This window comes from Brachyhypopomus gauderio, unplaced genomic scaffold (genome assembly GCF_052324685.1).
Source record: "Brachyhypopomus gauderio isolate BG-103 unplaced genomic scaffold, BGAUD_0.2 sc104, whole genome shotgun sequence".
NCBI classification, from domain to species: domain Eukaryota; kingdom Metazoa; phylum Chordata; class Actinopteri; order Gymnotiformes; family Hypopomidae; genus Brachyhypopomus; species Brachyhypopomus gauderio.
In genome coordinates, this window is record NW_027506925.1 from 492999 (window position 1) to 512123 (window position 19125).

Genomic DNA, 19125 nt, shown 5'->3' on the forward strand with positions numbered 1-19125 from the left:
ATATTTTAATTAGAATATAACCTACACACGCACACTAAGGCGCTATTGCATTGACTTCATTGTTTTCGGCGCGACGCCACACGCACGGAGGACGCGATAGCAGCGATAGCAGCGTCGCTAGCCGCGCCAACACGGAGCTTCAAAATGGCTGTTGTTAAAGATGGGGAAGTAGAAAAATAGATAACTAGATAGAGGGAACGGAGCAATCTTTTGTCAACCTCAAAGCGGATCTTACAAACGTTTCTCTCTTCTAAGGTAGGACTGAAATACGTATAGCTTCGTGGTTAACGCGTTGCTTTCACGGTATAACGACGTTGATGCGACTTGATTGACAGCTCATCTTTGATGAAGAAGCGACGAAATCTTTGTTTTCTAGATGCTTTTCGTAAAAGCTTGTTGTAAAAACCTGATTTTCACGTCTGGCATCACGCAGTATTGTTATTAATGCCTTCGTAGTATAGTCTGCTATTAAAGGGAACGATTTCAAACGAAGTTCCTCCCGTGTAATCCAGCTAGCTCACGTCAGGTTAGCTTAGCCGGTGTCCGGGACATCGTCCCTCAGACCGACAGGTCGACCTTGTGTGTGAACACGGTGTTTAGTGCTGTGATTTATGTTGAAAGACGGATTATTTCGTTTCTCATTTCGACATTATGTCTCAAACACACACGTATGGGTGTGTGAGGTAAATAAATATACGACTAGAGCAGTTTGGGGATTCACTAGCCGTCCAAGGAGACACAATTTGCTCCAGTATCCATCTACTGTGGCTATAAATAACCTGCTGCTTTGTTTATGAATGTCCTTCATTGCATAACCTTACTACATAGACAGGTGTTGTACGTCTGTGCCTGTACATGTAAATCACGTGACACTCTGTATTACTGTAACATTTTGTCCAGTGCATTGCATTAATTTCATTGCCCCAACACAAAGAACATGTCTTCACATTTTCTGGACGTTGCACTGACCTAAAATGTCCAACACTCGTACTGTAATCCTTGTTGGATATATATATATATATATATATATATATATATATATATATATATATATATATATATATATATATATATATACATTATATATATATATGTGTGTGTATATATGTATGTATGAGAAATGTACTTTCTTGTTGATGAGCCCACGAGCAGTAAATCTGTGTCTGTGCTTTTAAAAACACAGACACGATCAGACACGAGTAAGTGAGGACTTCTCGTTGGCTTTGTCTTTCAATAAACAATGTCTAATAGGGACTTAATAACGATGCCCTCACAGTACAGCATTTCACTCAACTGAGCATGTGCCAGAGACACTAGGCGTTAGCCAAGCCTTGCAGTCATGAATAACACACGACCAGCACCAGTACACACCAAACACAAGAGGCTGTAGGTGTTTGGAGAACAGGCACAGGTGGATAAAGGAGGCTTGCACCGTGAGTAAGGTGTCTGATTTATTTTGTCTCATTACGTTTCTCTTCATTTAGCTTATTGTTATTCACCTTGATCTGATTATTACGTGCAGTGGATATGAAACCATGTGGTATTTAGCAAATGGGATAATTAACCCTTGGATAATTAAATCTGACCTTTGTCTCGTTTTATCTCTGATCTCTGATGCCATTTTCATTTATGATATTGTTTTTCTATTGTGGAATTTAGCAATATAGCAGGGTGTAGCCTTTTTCAACATTTCCCTATTTTGTATACAGGTGAAATGTCTGAGGTATTTTTTTTAATCAGTAGCCTTGGTCTTGTATGCTATTTAAATGTTGTTGTTTATTGTTTAAGTGGTGTAATTTCCAGCCATCTAGTTGTGCAAAAAAAAAAAAAAACAAACCATGTATGCCACTACTACAGCGGCATCTGAAAACAACACTTGATCTACTAAACACCACTGTGGGTTTGGCAGTCCATCGGTCTGTGTTGATTCTCAAATATTCCCCTCTAAGCGCCAAAGATATTAGGCAAAACATTGACTAAATTCCAGTACAGTGGACGTTTGAGACTCTTGACTCTGAAATCTCCATACCCCCCCCTCAGTCCTTCACGGTTGGGCCCATTCCTGGCTACTCCCTGCAAATGGGGTCTGTTATTGAGGCTTGTTTGGTTTGTTTTTAGTATCAGTGCTCCTGTGTCAGGCACAGTCCTGGTGGAGGCCTGTGTTCTCATGAGCTATACTGGGAGAGGGAGAATGCTGGTTGGAGCAGGTGGTGTTGAGGTGTAGAGTGGAGTAGGCGTGCTGAGGTCTCCTCCTGGCACTGAGAGTGCAGAAGTGTTGGGCTATGGCCTCATCTAGCTTTAGCGAAGCTACATTTATTCACCTTGACCTTTTGAATACAGATCATATATCGTGCTGGGAGCATGAGCATTATTGCAACTCTCATGTACGCTGAATAGCAGTGAAGAGGCACACTTCCTGGGCTTCTGATTAGATTTGTTCTTTTTATTGCCTTTCTGTCGGTCTGGCTATCCATCTATCACATAGAACACAAGACTAGGCTGTGTGTGTGTGTGTGTGTGTGTGTGTGTGTGTGCACTGTAAGTGACTGTATATCCACAGTCCTGATAAACGTTAGGGCTGTCTCCTCAGGGTGCCCGGGTGCAGAGCCGCAGTCATGGACACTACCACTTCTATTAAGATGACCACCATAGCCATCCAGAACCTCTTCAGCTATGTAGAAGAGGAGAACCTGGCTGCCCTCAAATCACACCTGGAGAAGTTCAAAGAGGTGGACGGACGCAATGACGTAAGCATAAAATATCCACGTCATATGTACATAACATATCTATATCTGTACATAGATATATATTCAAGCCGTATGTGTCCGTCTGTCTGTCACAGAATGGACAGACTCCGCTGATGTTGGCTGCAGAGCAGGGCAGTCTGGAGATAGTCCAAGAGCTCATCAGACGAGGGGCCAACGTCAACCTGGACGACGTGGTGAGGGAATGTTCACACACACACACACACACACACACACACACACACACACACACGGGTCGCTGGTCTCGCATTCCGTAACGGCACACGCGCAAAGAGCTTTTGTTGTCCGAGCGTGCCGATGCTCGCCCGCTGTTTCCATGGTGACGGCGGCCGAGTGGGGGCCGTGCTGCAGTTTCCATGGTAACCGGTGTCTTCGCTCCACTCCCGTAGGACTGCTGGTCGGCTTTGATCTCGGCGGCGAAGGAGGGGCATGTGGAGGTGGTGAAGGAGCTGCTGGAGGGCAGCGCCTACGTGGAGCACCGAGACATGGTGAGACCCCCCCAGGGTCACGCTGAGACCCCCCCCAGGGTCACGCTGAGGGGGAATATGAAATAAAGAGTTAATACGAATATTAATATCAATAATAACATTTCTGATGATCATCCGGCCTAATGAAACGCCAGGCGTAAACGCGCCCGACAGTGTGTCGTGATGGGACTGTTGGGATCAGTCACGCTTAAATAAAATTACGCAAAGGGAAATGTAACAAAGTCTGCAGGGTGCCGACTCGGGTAATGTAGCCGTGGAGTCCTGCGGGGCGCACCGATGTAGTAGAGCACCACTGCACGACAAAGCAGCCCCGTCCCCCGACGCGGACGATCACCACTGACAAAGGGGTTTTGAAGTGATGCGTGAAGTGTAATCGTGACATGTGCTCCTGATCCGTTAGGTTAATGAGTTGTTTTTGTTCACTTGGATGTCAGGCTTCTGAGGGGTACCGTTGGTGTACAAGCCTGCATCTCCATCAGAACAAATGTTGACCTCCTTTAAGAGGAAGACAACAAAGGAACACATTATAGTACATTTGAAAGCTTATTAGACATTTTCCCCATTGCACGTTATCACACAGTTCATTATTAATAAAGGATTATTCGTTCTCGTGTAACTGGGAGATGGGAGATGTGAATGTAACGGAGAGCGTTTGTGTTGTGCAGGGGGGCTGGACCGCTCTTATGTGGGCTGCGTACAAAGGTCGGGTGGAGGTCACGACGGTGCTCCTGGAGAATGGTGCCAACCCCAACACAACAGGACAGGTGAACAGAGAAATGTCCCGTGGCCCTTAAGCACACGCTGCGGTCGACCCCGCAATAATGACATAACGAGGACACACTGAAAAGTCCCCCCACGGAATACGTGCGACTGGTGATTTTACCCACCACCCTGTGCTCTGGTTTAGCAGTACAGCGTATACCCCATCATCTGGGCCGCCGGCAGAGGTCACGCAGAAATCGTGAAGCTCCTGTTGAACCATGGAGCCAAGGTCAACTGCTCTGATAAGGTGAGCCGAGCCCCGTTCAGCCAGAGAACGCCGAGCCTGACCCACGTGGCCGAGCCTGACCCACGTGGCCGAGCCTTGCGTTTCCTGACCCACGTTTGTGTTCGTTTACGCCCAGTACGGCACCACTCCCCTGATCTGGGCGGCCAGGAAGGGCCACTACGACTGCGTGATGCACCTGCTGGAGAAAGGTGCCGATGTCGACCAGGAGGGGGCGGTATGTGCGAGTCGTCTTGAATGGTCGTTTTTGTGCTTGCCTTACTTCTCTCCGCGCGTACGTCCGTGACGCGGGCCCGGCCTTCCGTTCTCCCGTGTTCAGAACTCCATGACGGCTCTGATCGTGGCCGTGAGGGGGGGCTACACCGAGGTGGTGAAGGAGCTGCTGAAGAGGAACCCCAACGTGAACATGACCGATAAAGACGGCAACACGGCCCTCATGATCGCGGCCAAGGAGGGATACACGGAGATAGTGCAGGACCTGCTGGACGCAGGCACCTACGTCAACATCCCAGACAGGGTGAGCGCCACGTCCGCGGGAAGTCGAGGAGAGCTCGCTAGATACTTGAGCCGAGTTTTGCTAAGGATTTTAGTGGGGTTGAAGCCCTGATATAAAAAACAATTGTGGTGTGACTGTGTGTGTGTATCCATGTGCACACGTGTGTGTATTAAACCTTTAGAGTGGCGATACAGTGCTGATTGGAGCTGTGAGGGGTGGCCATGTTGAAATCGTGAGAGCCCTGCTGCATAAGTACGCTGACATCGACATCAGAGGACAGGTAACGTAATCTGGGACTCTGCCGTGTCACACCCATGAGTGAATCCCTTGTGATGTAGCTTGTATTCATATTCATATATATTCATTGAAAGAAACTGTTGGAGTTGTGAATACGCTCTCTGTTCATGTGCACTAGGACAGTAAGACGGCTCTTTACTGGGCTGTGGAGAAGGGTAATGCTACCATGGTGAGAGACATCCTGCAGTGTAACCCTGACACGGAGAACACCACCAAGGTACGGAGAGACTGGCTTGTGGGGCATTATTATGCACTTATGTACGAAAAGACCTGTTCTAGAGTGTGTGTGTGTGTGTGTGTGTGTGTGTGTGTGTCAGGATTCTGAGACTCCGCTGATCAAGGCCACCAAGATGAGAAACATAGACATAGTGGAACTACTCTTGGATAAAGGGGCAAAAGTATCTGCTGTGGATAAGGCAAGTTTCAGTCATGCATACTTATACCATATATATTAATTAAATTTAATTTAATCTGCATATTCGGTGTGTTATTAAATCTGAGTTTTCGCCCTATTGGTAGAAAGGGGACACGCCCCTCCACATCGCCATACGTGGGCGGAGCCGCAGGCTGGCTGAGCTCCTCCTCCGCAACCCAAAAGATGGCCGCCTGCTCTACAAACCCAATAAGGCTGGAGAGACGCCATACAACATCGACTGCAGTCACCAGAAAAGCATCCTCACTCAGATCTTCGGAGCCCGTGAGTTCCTCTCACGTCCCACCACACGCCGTTGTCCCACGCCGCCCCCTCTGCAACATTTTGCGTTTGGCGTGTCTGTCGTTTTATCCGAACGCCGTTTGTTCAGCTCCCCTGTGTGTTGTCCCCTCAGGACACCTGTCCCCCACCGAGTCGGACGGGGACATGCTGGGCTACGACCTCTACAGCAGCGCCCTGGCCGACATCCTGAGCGAACCCACCATGCAGCCGCCCATCTGCGTGGGCCTCTACGCCCAGTGGGGCAGCGGCAAGTCCTTCCTGCTCAAGAAACTGGAGGGTGAGTTGAACGTCAAGGGGGCGCCAGGACCCAGCAGAACATGCGTTCACGCCCAGAGCCTGAAGGAAGAATCGGGCCCGGATCACACGTGGCTTTACGTGCCCTGTTGATTTATCGCCTATTTCCTCATTTAAACCCCTTCCATTCACAGGGACCAGACTTTCATTCCTCACTCTTGTAACAGAATATTCCGGGTACCGAATACTTCACAGTAGTCACTAAGTAACGAATTAAACTATATGCCTGAAGTGTAAGATTTTGGCCCCAAACTCGGCTGATTGGCTAAGGAAACGCGTCTGTGTTGCTCCTCCTCGCAGACGAGATGAAGACGTTCGCCGGGCAGCAGATCGAGCCGCTCTTCCAGTTCTCTTGGCTGGTGGTTTTCCTGTCCGTCCTGCTGTGTGGCTCCGTGGCCCTGCTGCTGGGCTTCACTGTGGACCCCAGACTGGCCATCGCCGTCTCTCTCAGCCTGCTGGCCCTGCTCTACCTGTTCTTTGGTAAAGAAACATAGAAATTAACTTCAAAAAATCCAAAGATCTGGAATGTTTATCCTACCGTTGTTTTTGTATATTGCACATTTAGTCCGACATGACACTAGAGGGCAGTGCAGATACAGGCGTCTCACTCCTGATGTTTTTGAATGATTCCCCCCCAGTGGTTGTGTACTTTGGGAGCAGGCGTGAGGGCGAAAGCTGGAACTGGGCCTGGGTTCTCAGCACCCGCCTGGCCCGTCACATGGGCTACCTGGAGCTGCTGCTCAAGCTCATGTTTGTTAACCCGCCTGAGCTGCCGGAGCAGACCACACGAGCTCTGCCTGTCAGGTAACTCCGCTCTCCCGAACCAGAACCGTACCACAACTGCGCGTAAATGGATGAACGGGTCGCCCATGACGGTCATGATTTCGGTCCTCAGGTTCCTGTTCACAGACTATAACAGGCTGTCCAGCGTGGGTGGAGAGACCTCCATGGCTGAGATGATCGCCACGCTCTCCGATGCCTGTGAGAGGGAGTTCGGCTTCTTGGCCTCCAGACTCTTCAGGGTCTTCAAGACAGAAGACACTCAAGGTAAGAAGGGCTTCCCCACCTGGTTGGTGCTGACGCAAACGCATCTTTCCTTGAATCCAAATGTAATTATGGTCTTTTTTTTTTTCCATCAGGCAAGAAAAAATGGAAGAAGACGTGCTGCATCCCGTCCTTCGTCATCTTCCTCTTCATCCTCAGCTGCCTGATCACGGGCATGGCCCTGCTGGCAGCCTTCAAGGTGGACAATCGGAACCAGACGCTGGACGCCGTGCTGATCGCCATGGCCAGCGTGGTGGGCCTGGCCCTGCTTCTCAACTGCCGCACGTGGTGGCAGGTTCTGGACTCGGTGCTGAACTCTCAGAGGAAGAGGCTCCACGGCGCCGCCAACAGGATGCACAAACTCAAGAGCGAAGGCTTCATGAAGGTCGGTGTGTCCGGTGGCTCGTGCCTCCTTCGATGTTGCGAAGCGTGGCGTCACCGACTCCGCTGACCTCCTCTACGTTCACGTCTCCTCCAGGTGCTGAAGAGCGAGGTGGAGCTCATGGCGAAGATGGCGAAGACCATCGACAGCTTCACCCAAAACCAGACGCGCTTAGTTGTCATAATCGACGGCTTGGACTCCTGCGAACAGGACAAGGTTCTGCAGATGCTGGATACGGTGAGGATTAATAGCGCAGTTCAACTAGCAGCCAGCAGAGGTCACTACTGTCTCACTTAAATGACTAAATGACTGTTAAATGACTAAAGCAGTGAGTTATAAATTGGTTTTGAAATGAGACCCACTTGAATTGGGTTAAAGTTTGGTTAAAGCGAAAATTATGCAAATGTTAAAAAAATTCTGAAAGCATTAATTCCCAAAAGGTCCAGGATATATTTCCTACATCTGCAAATCATCGTCAAGCCGAAGATTCCTTGCTACTCCATGCACGTTACCACTCGTCAGTTTTCTGCCAAACCATACACTCCGCGCCTCTTGATTCGCTGTAATTCTGCCCATCTCCAGGTGAGGGTGCTGTTCTCCAAGGGCCCCTTCATCTCCGTCTTTGCCAGCGACCCTCACATCATCATCAAGGCCATCAACCAGAACCTGAACAGCGTGCTGCGCGACTCCAACATCAACGGTCACGACTACATGCGCAACATCGTGCACCTGCCCGTCTTCCTCAACAGCCGCGGCCTCAGCAGCGCCAAGAAGATGTGCGCGCCCGCCCCGGCTAACGGAGACGCCGGCAACCCCGAGGGTCAGCGCGCTCACCTGACCGAGACCCAACGTCACCCGTTCAGCAGCTCCCGTCTCGGCGTCTGCTGAATGGAGCTCTAAGATAATAGACTTTATTTGGCTTTATCGTTCTGCCTCGCTCTCAAATGTTGTTGTGCTGGTCCTGTGTGCAGGTTGGCACGAGGAACTGGACAGGAAGCTCTCCCAGCACAGTCTGGGCGAACTCTCCAAGCTGGGCAGTAAGACGACGCTGAATCGCAGGGTGAGCTGACCAGCCGGCCGCGTAGGGGCCTTCCGCTCCTCTTCCTCCTGGGCAACTCTCGCATGAGTCATCGTCTGTGTTCACGTCAAACGCCGAGGGCCATGACCGAATGAAAACAATAGTCCAGTATTTACAGTCATGCAGGACCATTTGAGTTTGGAGCTGAATTCCAAGGTTAAATAGTAACGGAGTCCTCTATTGTCCTATGGATCATTTATGCTCTGTCGTATAATATACATTCATGTTCACTTTCATTCATTGTGATTCAGTGAGGCAAATCTAACACGTTACAGGTCTATAGTATCATTTGTTTACTTTATTGAACTGTAATGCAGATATTTACCATGACCTTGGTTTTGACATTGTGAGAGAGATATTAAGTGCATTTTTAAAGATATCAGATGTCTTATGAGAGTGCTGGACATTGCATATATCTGAAATTGATGTCAAACGTCTCTCATCAGGACACATACCGACGCCGTCAGATGCAGAGATCGGTCACGCGTCAGATGTCCTTCGACCTGACCAAGTTGCTGGTCACCGAGGACTGGTTCAGCGATATCAGCCCTCAGACCATGAGAAGGCTGCTCAACATCGTGTCCGTCACGGGTAAGACCCGCCTCCAGCCGTACGACATATTTTCTTAAACCCAACCCCCATCGGTGCTGGTAACCGTGTCCTCCCCGCCCCGCCCAACCACCTCCCGCGCAGGCCGTCTGCTACGGGCCAATCAGATCACCTTCAACTGGGACCGGCTGGCGTCCTGGATCAACCTGACGGAGCAGTGGCCCTACCGCACCTCCTGGCTCATCCTGCACCTGGAGGAGACAGATGGGATCCCTGAGCAAGCCTCACTCAAGACCATCTACGAGAGGTGCTGAGCTGTGGGCTCGCATTACTGCACCGTCACTCCAGCACAGTGAAATACGTGTTGGAATGATATTACACTCTGAGTCACTAAACTCCATTTCACCCCCACCTCCCAAAAACGATCTGCTTCTTCTTCACGCCAATGTGATGTTGTGGTGCGGAAATGCAGTTTAAACCTCAGTCCATAAAAAAGTATTATACTTATTCTGTACATCTGAATTGTGGAAGGGTTAGATGCTTCGGTCTACATTAGAGGGATGAGAATTTCTTGAAATATACAGGGTGCTCCAGTGTTTAGTACTCCAGACACACAGCTTGCACTAAATTGTACATAATCTAGTCTCCGGTCATAAGCTACGAGCCACTCACTGTAATTACTGCTGAACACTCTTACGCTTACGTGACCTGTGTATAATTGGATTCACATTTTTTCTTTGGTGACTTAAGTACTGTGGTGTTTCTTAGCAACATTTAAAAGTTAAGCAACCTGCATTTGCATTTGAGGCATATGGGGTCACTGTAGTTTAAATCTTTTTAAAGTCTCTTTTGAAACCCCCCTTGGTTCTCATAAATGAAAACATCTGAATTTTGTCTCTGTAAAAAGAGGTTTGGCTTCTTGAGGAGCAGTAATATCACCATATTGTTTTAACCCAGGCTACCTACACACTCTTCCCAGTTTAATTCCATGACCCTTAAAATGACACAAACCAAGATGACATATTTAAGATACAAGAGTTCTATATGCATAATTTCCTTTTTTTAGTAAAACCATTAAATCTGTTTTGCATGGAGACCCGATGTGGTTTGACACACTGTGCGCTCAAGCCAAATCTTTGGTCAACCACACAAAGGCCTGCATTGTTTGAAGAAAGTCTCCATTTCAGCAGACCCCTGTGACCTCAGAAGGTTCAGGAAGGTCGACGTTGAGATTGTTCACTTTGTCTTTTAAAGCGTGTTTCCGTTCATCCTTGTTTTGTCCAACAGGATTTCCAAGAACATTCCCACCACTAAAGACGTGGAGCCCTTGTTGGAGATCGACGGAGACGTGCGGAGCTTCGAGGTGTTCCTGTCCTCACGCACCCCGGTGCTGGCCGCCCGGGACATCCGCACCTTCCTGCCCTGCACGGTCAACCTGGACCCCAAGCTCAGAGAGATCATAGCAGGTGAGGAACCACCAGCTGGCCTTTTACGCTTCACATTTATAAAGGGATCGTTTATGTAGCATATTCTGGCTGAAGAGACCAGAAGTGCAGGAAACCCCAACAACGTAACCCTCCAGTCTGGGTCGAGTTTTGTGAAAGCGTCTTTAAAACAAAACCATCGTTAAAACGAGCGTCACACCGCGACACTAGTGCGAGCGTCACACCGCGACACTAGTGCGAGCGTCACACCGCGACACTAGTGCGAGCGTCACACCTCGACACTAGTGCGAGCGTCACACCGCGACACTAGTGCGAGCGTCACACCGCGACACTAGTGCGAGCGTCACACCGCGACACTAGTGCGAGCGTCACACCGCGACACTAGTGCGAGCGTCACACCGCGACACTAGTGCGAGCGTCACACCGCGACACTAGTGCGAGCGTCACACCGCGACACTAGTGCGAGCGTCACACCGGCCGCTCTCCCTCTCTCGCGTGAGGTGCTCTTAATGCCTTCCTGCCCTCCTCCACAGACGTGCGTGCGGCTCGCGAGCAGATGAACGTGGGCGGGGTCACCTACCCCACGCTGCCCCTGCAGGACTCCGCCCCCCGCCCCACCTCCATCTACAGCCAGCAGTCGTCCGCCTGCTCGCCCACCGCCTCCTACAACGGGCCGTACAACCCCACCGGCGTGTCGCCCCAGCCCCACAGCGCCTACTACAGCGGCATGGCCGGACCCCAGCACCCCTTCTACAACAGGGTGAGTGTCCCCGCACGGCCACCGTACTCCGGCTTTGCCTGCACGCGCCCCCTGGTTTCTACAGTAACAGCCAGTATCCAAAACATAAAGCCAGCGTCCAAATGGTCGTGTTTTCATAACGTTTACAGAGTTGGATCAGCAGTGCAGGTTCAGGTTTTCCCCCCTTGCTGTGATTGATGGTACTAGTACATATTAACTGGTCCAGGCCAAGGTTTGTTTTTGATCTGTTTTGAAGGCGCTCTCTGCAGTGTTAGGGCTACTCTGTGGAGTGCCGGAAAAAGGGAGCGATTTTGATTGGTCCGTTTAAGACTGACGATCAACATTTGGTTTGGACGGCTTCGTTTTCTACCCGACTTTACCAGTCAAAGTCTGCTCGTATAATGATGGACATCTTGTGCGTAGCTGCACTTTCTAAAGAGTTCCAGTTCCAGCTTCAGATGGACGTCCCTCCTGTCGAGACCCTTCATCAGCTCCCCGACATGTCATCATTACACTTTTACTGTCATTTCCATTTAGTCATTTACGATTTTAGGTTTTTGTCCCGTCTGTGATAATTGCAACCACATTCTTGGTGTCTCTGTGTGTTTCTTTGTGTGCATACATGTCTATATACATTTAAATGCCAAGATAACACCTCATTGTTTCAGTTTGCATTTAAGCTTTGTGTTTAATTTTCATTTGCTGAATTTTGTTTCCTTCTCCCACACTGCATCTCTCAGCCCTACTTCCCCCACCACGTTTACCTGCTGCCACGGCAGTACGCCGGCAGCTCCGCCCACGTCCACGCCCACCTCCCCGCCCACCTCCCCGCACCTCCACGCCCACTCATTAAAGCGGCCTGTCCCAGGGAGCCTAGCGCTGCAACCGTAAGTACACTAGACGCTGGCGGTAGGCCTAGACGTAGACACGCTCAGATGTTGTGGCTCTCATGTGTGACCGCTCCATCTGCAGCCCCTCCCCCCTCCACCCGCCGACATGCTTCTCTCTCCACAGCCCCCCCCCCCTCCACCCGCCGACGTGCTCCTCTCTCCACAGCCCCCTCCTCCTCCTCCTCCTCCTCCTCCCCCTCCTCCTCCTCCCCCTCCTCCCCCTCCTCCTCCTCCTCCTCCTCCTCCTCCCCCTCCTCCTCCTCCTCCTCCTCCTCCTCCCCCTCCTCCTCCTCCTCCTCCTCCTCCTCCTCCTCCTCCTCCGCTTCCAGCAGGACGTGGTTCTGATTGTCAGGCTCGTCGTCCGCTTGGCTCAGACCAGTCTCAGAAAACCCATTTGTTTTTCACATGTAGAAACAAATGTTAGTGATGCTGATGTTACACTGACGTGCTTTCATGTGTAAGAAATTCTGAAGTATTATGCAGAAAAAAACATTCTAGTCTTTTTTTAAGTAATATTTAGTCATATTTATTAAGTAGTGTAGTATTTGTAACATTAAAGCACTGTACTTTGTTGTGTGTGTGTGTGTGTGTGTGTGTGTGTGTGTGTGTGTGTGTGTGTGTGTGTGTGTTTGTGAGTTCCTACAGTCTGTTCACACACACACACACACACACACACACACACACAGACTGCCAGTGACGTCAACCACCAGCTGTCTAATGCTCACTGAAGCCCTTAGTGGCAGAAAAGCTCCACCTGCTATGCTGAAAGCCGTACCTTCTCCCCTGATCCACTTTGACTCGTCTCTCCTGGTCCTGTATGTGTTTTCCTCACGCTCTCCACCTCCTCTGTTTCTTCCTCCTCTCTCTCTCTGAGCAGTTTAAGGTAGCGCCTTTGAAAAAGAAGAAGGTACCGAATCCCTCCGGCCCGGCTTGCGTGCTGTGCCCTCCCTGTCCGTGCTGCCCTTCCGTTAAAGCGCTCTATAACGCTCACACACGCTCACACACGCTCACACACACGCTTCGCCCGCAGCGGCCGCTCCACTAACCAGCATGCCTTACAGGAACAGCAGCAGCTGACATGGTCGCAGTGGGGAATGAGGAACTAGTGTGTTGAAGAGTAGCGTTAAAGAAGCCCGTCTGTATTACCTTAGGAAACACATGTGCAAATGCATCATCGTTTTGAGATGACAATAGCACCCCCCCCCCCCCCCCCCCCCAGAACATCTTTTACTGCAGCTTACCTAAAAGATCTCACTAAGCTTCACTCCTAACGCTCCACTTAGAGTCTTGATGGTCCTTTGAAGCTATTTCGATGACGCCTGTTGCAAGGAGCCATTGAAATTGTAAGCTTGCACCACAAAGGCCGCACTACTGAAGTGTTGGGAAGTGTTTGCTCACAGGGTGTGTGACTCATTAGCCGTAGTGGAAACATCCTCTTTGTTGTGCTGTGAGATGAGCTTGCAGTTCCTTGGTTAGATGCTGTCTTGATTAATACAAATAGGTAGTAAGTAGCTGCTTTTAGTTTCAAGCTCACCAACACTTCTGCATACTGCATACTTTCCTGTATGATGCTATGTTTCACTGAATTTAAAATATTAGGTATTTTACTATCCTGTAAGTAACATGGACTCTGTACTAACAGACAGCATGGACTTGAAATCTTTAGCAGCTTGCTTCGGTTACCTCACCCTGAAGGTCTCAGAAAGGCAGTGATAAAGGTGAGTGTGGTGCTAATGGCCGGAACGTGATGGTCTTCTTTGGGCCTGTGTGTTGTTTGTGTCAGGGCGCAGCCTCTGTGATGTCGGGTACACCATCTGTGCTGCTCAGCTCCATGAACACAGATATGGTGTGTGAGCGCGTCAAAGCGATAGAAGGCATCGACCAGGGCATGCTGGCCCAGTACACCGCCACCATCAAGAAGGTATTGTGTGCGTGTGTGTGTGTGTGTGTGTGTGTGTGTGTGTGTGTGTGTGTGTGTGTGTGTGTGTGTGTGTGTGTGTCATGGAGAGAGAGAAACGCATAAGAACAGAGCAAGAAAAACATGTCCGTGTGCTGTCCTGAAGTTCTGACTCCCAGTTTGTCTCAGGCCAATGTGAATGGCCGAGTTTTGTCCCAGTGTAACCTGGACGAGCTGAAGAAGGAGATGACCATGAACTTTGGAGACTGGCAACTCTTCAGAGCATCAGTGAGTCATTCGTCCATAAGCACGCAGAAATAAATGTACACATGAATTATGACTGCTGATGTGAAATATCTTGATTCCACTGTATATGTAATATGTATGTGTGTGTTATTTGTAAAATCGTATTCTAGTACAGATAAAGAAACGGTGTGTGGCAGCAGGTATCATGAAGGAGGCACCACTGTCGTTCTTGTGTTCAGGTGATGGACATGCGTCACATGGAGAGCCAGGTGCTGCACGAAGAGGCTCCCAGCGAGCAAGGCAGCGTCATGGTGGGCCACAGCGAACCCGGCCGGCACCGCGGGGCTCCGGGCCACAGCGGACCCGCTAATGCCGATACCTCCCCCATGTACAACTTCAACCTGAGCTTCGAGGAGCTCTCCACCGTGGGCCTGGATGAGCCTCACAGGCAGGCCAACCCGCCGTGGATGGTAGGTGGTGGATGCTAGATAGTCCTGTTGCTTCCATCGCTCGGCCAGGTGGATTCTCACGACGTTTTTCTTGGCCTTCCGCAGGGCACCACCCACCGCACCCCCAGCATGTCCAGCCTGAACTCGCAGGAGTCTTCCAACGACATCTGCAAACTCACCGACAAGCAGCAGGCGGAGTACCGAAACGCCTACCAGGAGTACATCGCCTCCATGGCGGGTATGGAGGCGGCGGGCGGCGGGGCGGACAAGCCCGTCCAGCCCCACCCGGGCCAGTTCATGCACTCCGGTTCCGAGGACAAGAACAAGGACGGAGGGGACCAGGACGGACGCAAGTCCTTCTCCAAGAGGGGCGGAGGGAAGCCGGCGCCGGACGCGACCGATTACGCCTCGGCCGAGGGAGCCACCCTGGACCCCATCAGCGAGGAGGACGAGAAGGTCGACCATAGCTCCTCCAAGACCTTGCTGAGACGAAAGACCTCCGGAGAGAAGGCGGGTCTCTTCCAGAATGCAGACCTGAAGCTGAAGGCCGCAGGGAGTCTGCGATACCAGAAGCTGACCAGCGACGACGAAGAGTCGGAGGAGTCCGACAACGGCCCGCTGCTCAAGGACACGAAGAAGGCGGAGCCCAGACTGGTCGAGGGTGAAGACCGAGCTTTGGCCAAAGGTAAAGAGTACCTGTCGGACAGCATGCTGGACAAGAAGGACTCGTCCGATTCGGGCGTGCGCTCCAACGAGAGCTCGCCCAACCACTCCCTGCAAGACGAGGAGGCCGACTTGTCTCAGTCAGAGAGGACCAACCTCATCGAGCTGGACGAGGAGAACCTGGCCCGCAAGAGAGGCCTTCCCAGCAGCCTGAGCGGTCTCCAGGACCCAGCGGTCGCACGCATGTCCATCTGCTCCGAAGACCAGTGCAGCCTCCTGGCCAGCAGCCCCGAGGAGAGCTGGCCTTCCTCCAGGAGTTACAACCTCAACCGCACCCCCAGCAACAACACCCTCAACAACAACACCAACGCGCTGCAGGCCAACCGCCCGCGCCAGCCCGCCGACGGCTCCACCGCCCCCTCCAACACCGCCGGCGGCGAGGTCATCGTACCTCCTGCTTCCGGCACCAACGCCTCCACCGCGCAGAACGAGAACGTCCGCGTGGTGCACCTGAAGAGGGGCCCGAACCCGGGAGACCCGCCTGAGATCTGTGCTGTGACCTCCGACACGGTCACCTTCGGCGAGGAGCGCGAGAGCATCCTGTGAGAACCTCCACCCGGGTTTTTGACAGACCGTCTGTCGAGCTTGAGCCGTTTGGTGTTGTTTTGTGACGCATGCTCAGTGAGATGGTGTAATTCTGAAGGTTCAGTAAGGTCCTCGTGTTTCAGTGTTGAATAGTAGTTCGCCTGATGTAGTTTACTGTCTGTACTGCTGTCTACATTCCTGATTGGCATTATTCATGCGTTTTTCTTATTTAATAATTTGCACCAATTGCTGAAAAATTGTGTGACATCTAACAGTATTACCTCTTCTCTTGCTATTTTGCGAAAACCCCAAGGTGAACACTAGCTATCAAGGTGTCTTGATGTGTGATTATTATTGGTTATCTAAAATGTGAAACTCTCTGGTATTTGTTCTGGTCTTCTGGACCTTAACCAACACTCAGTTTATTTTAGCTTGACCCCTAAAAAAGCGCTGGGTTTAATCTTGTGCCAAGTTCTGAACTGTCAGAATCACATTCGTGCTTATTCCTAACGTAGTGGTGAAAAAATGTTGCCATGTTGAATAGTGTCAGCTGCATGTTTCTTGTACCCCTGTCGTTGTGGAGCAATTTCTTGAAAATTTGGAGAAAACTGACTTCATTGAAAGTATTAGAACAGCATGTGATTATTTATTCTTGCAACTCGTGATGCACCATTGTCATACCCCGGGCCCAGTGTGGATCTGAACCCGTACTCCAAACTAGCAGCCTGCATGCGTGAGCAGAGACAAGCATGTGTCTATCTGCAGTAAATGTCAAACATGAAATGGCACTCTAAAACATGCATGCAGTTACTTTTATGTGTGTGTGTTAACTGCCTACCACACGAGAACTGTCTGTAATGTGGCGCAAAATAAAAAAATGTATTAGTCACCGTGTCTGACACTTTTCCCCTTAAAAAACCCCTGAGAATTTGTATGATCAAATTTTCTCCACTAAGTTTCATTTCTTATTTTAACTAACAAACAAGCAATTTAGAGCCTTTAAAATGTTTCTATTTTTGTTTCATTTTATTGCGTTTCTATACTTTCATAATCTAGTTAAGGTCCTATGTGTATAATTAATCAGAGTATTCAATAATTACATTCTAGTGAACTCCATCAGATAAACCGTCTTCTGTTCCGTTAAATTTCTAATATGTACTGCACATATAAGTCATCTATCTGTAAGGATACGAAAACACGGGCAATACCAACATCTACAGCAGGGAGGCATCAACTGTTCATATTGCGAGGAGTGCATGTAAAACGCCACTGTTGGTCCGCCTCGCTGCAGGAGTCTCCTGTTGTAGTGGCGGAGGGTCAGTCGTTGCCCCCCCGGGGCCCCAGCTTGGCAAGCTGACCTGAACTAGAAGCAATAGTCAAAAAAGTCTATGTTCATAGCCCACGTCATATTTATTTCATAGAAAAAAGTTTACAGTATTTTTTTACAAAATTATTTAGCATTACAAACATTACATTCCAGCAGAAATAAAGGAAAACGTTGCCGCACTCAGCATGTGACTAACTGTTTTAGAGCCGTTTTAGGCCTACACCGAAACTACGTTCTTGGCGGGCCACAGCTTTGTGTTTTCTCTGTGATTTTCTCCCTCTCCTTCACACACACACACACACACACACGTGATAGTTTTAGTGCTGTGACCGCACCAGAACTAGTTTGACACGCGCTTTGTACCTTAAACAAAAAGGCAGTCTTAAAAAAACTGAATCGTTTTCTTCGTTTGCTTTGATCTATCAGTCCTGTAACGAAATCTTCCTTTGGAAGAAAGAATGTGTAGCCTGTAGATAAATATTAATCACACAGAATGTTTTATCTCCATTTGAGGGAAATCCATGTCATTCAAGACGAAGTCCAGGCAAAGAACACGGAAGAATAACAAAAAAGGTCCTGTTTCTGCTCCATGACCGAAACACCTGCGAGAGAGAGAGAGACAGAGAGAGCCAGAGAGACACACATAGAGAGAGAGAGAGAGAGAGATGTTTAGAGAAGGCTAGAGAGAGAGATCCGGACTTGCTGGCGCCAGTGAGAACAGGGGATGTTCTTTTTTTCTGAACTTTTAACCCAACACCACGGAAGCAGGATAATCCCACACAGCACCAACACTTTGGTACCCGGAGAACACATTTAAATGTCTCATTGACTATATAAACGATTACTGTACACAAAATCACAAAGGAAAAACTAAGCGTAAAGACTGACAACATACACATAAAAGCAAAAACACGACTGTAATGCTACACAATATCATGTATATGATGGCAGGAGCCCTGAGGAACACATTAGTGCAGCAGATCTGAACTTTGACGTCAGTTTGATCTGATGTGTAGGTGGGATATTACTGTACGGTACTGTACCTCAGCAGTTCAGCGAGAGATGCTTGTGTGCTCATCTGAAGTCATTTCTCTTGGAAAGCAACTTGGCTGAAAAATAACACACGATCAATTTTGAACCCAGTGGGAAATAATTGGACATATCTCGACAAGATACGTTTGTTTTTACATTTTGAACCTCACCTGAGACAGACCGCTGATATCAGCGCTCATGGAGATGACGGATCTCCTCGGAACAGTGAGACCGAGATGCCTCTGCGGAGGTTGTTGGAGCGCTTGTGGGTCTGCAGATACCGAGCTGGAGTCCAGCGCGATCTGAAGGTCCAGAATATAATCTATCACATGCTGCAGTATTTCCATCTTACTGACGCTTCGGTTCCGTGGCAGGCTGGGCACCAGCTCCTTCAGTCTGCTGTAGCAGTCGTTCATATTGCACAACAGACCGAGCGGATCATCTAAAGTAGTCTTGCTCCTTGAGACACCAAGATTATGTTCCGTTGTGTGAGATATAGTCTTCCTCAAAGGCAACACCGGGCTGATCGCTTTCATGGTCGACTAAATCTCCCTTATTCAATTTCCACGCACAAAAATATCTTACAATCCTTCACAAAAGCTGGTTGTCTTTGCATTTATATACCAAGCGGACCGGGATTATTATACGGGATGAAGAATTTTGCCGATTGGCCAACGTGTCGACGTCAATCAGCAATTTACAGCAACATCATTGGCTACATCCAGGGAAACCCGCCCA

The 19125-nt window shown here is 49.6% G+C and overlaps 1 protein-coding gene across 1 annotated transcript; it reads left to right on the plus strand.

Annotated features, from left to right (window-relative positions):
- Nucleotides 1-59: 59 nt before the first annotated feature.
- kidins220b (kinase D-interacting substrate 220b) lies at nucleotides 60-18949 on the plus strand. Its single transcript, XM_076993161.1, has 30 exons — nucleotides 60-255; nucleotides 2591-2747; nucleotides 2843-2941; nucleotides 3155-3253; nucleotides 3919-4017; nucleotides 4161-4262; nucleotides 4378-4476; nucleotides 4579-4776; nucleotides 4937-5035; nucleotides 5171-5269; nucleotides 5370-5468; nucleotides 5572-5749; nucleotides 5880-6044; nucleotides 6362-6541; nucleotides 6700-6865; nucleotides 6957-7108; nucleotides 7201-7490; nucleotides 7584-7724; nucleotides 8070-8307; nucleotides 8459-8547; nucleotides 9012-9156; nucleotides 9259-9421; nucleotides 10402-10580; nucleotides 11093-11319; nucleotides 12039-12185; nucleotides 13066-13095; nucleotides 13972-14109; nucleotides 14275-14373; nucleotides 14571-14801; nucleotides 14886-18949. Exons 2-30 carry the CDS (start codon nucleotides 2616-2618, stop codon nucleotides 16047-16049), a joined length of 5247 nt encoding a protein of 1748 aa, XP_076849276.1. The 5' UTR covers nucleotides 60-255; nucleotides 2591-2615; the 3' UTR covers nucleotides 16050-18949.
- The last annotated feature ends 176 nt before the right edge of the window (nucleotides 18950-19125 follow it).

Coding starts and splice junctions, on each gene's coding strand:
- kidins220b (XM_076993161.1), top strand. CDS start 2,616: ATGGACACTACCACTTCTATTAAGATGACCACCATAGCCATCCAGAAC. Junction 6,045..6,361: donor CCTGCTCAAGAAACTGGAGG/GTGAGTTGAACG, acceptor TCCTCCTCGCAG/ACGAGATGAAGACGTTCGCC. Junction 8,308..8,458: donor AGACGCCGGCAACCCCGAGG/GTCAGCGCGCTC, acceptor TCCTGTGTGCAG/GTTGGCACGAGGAACTGGAC.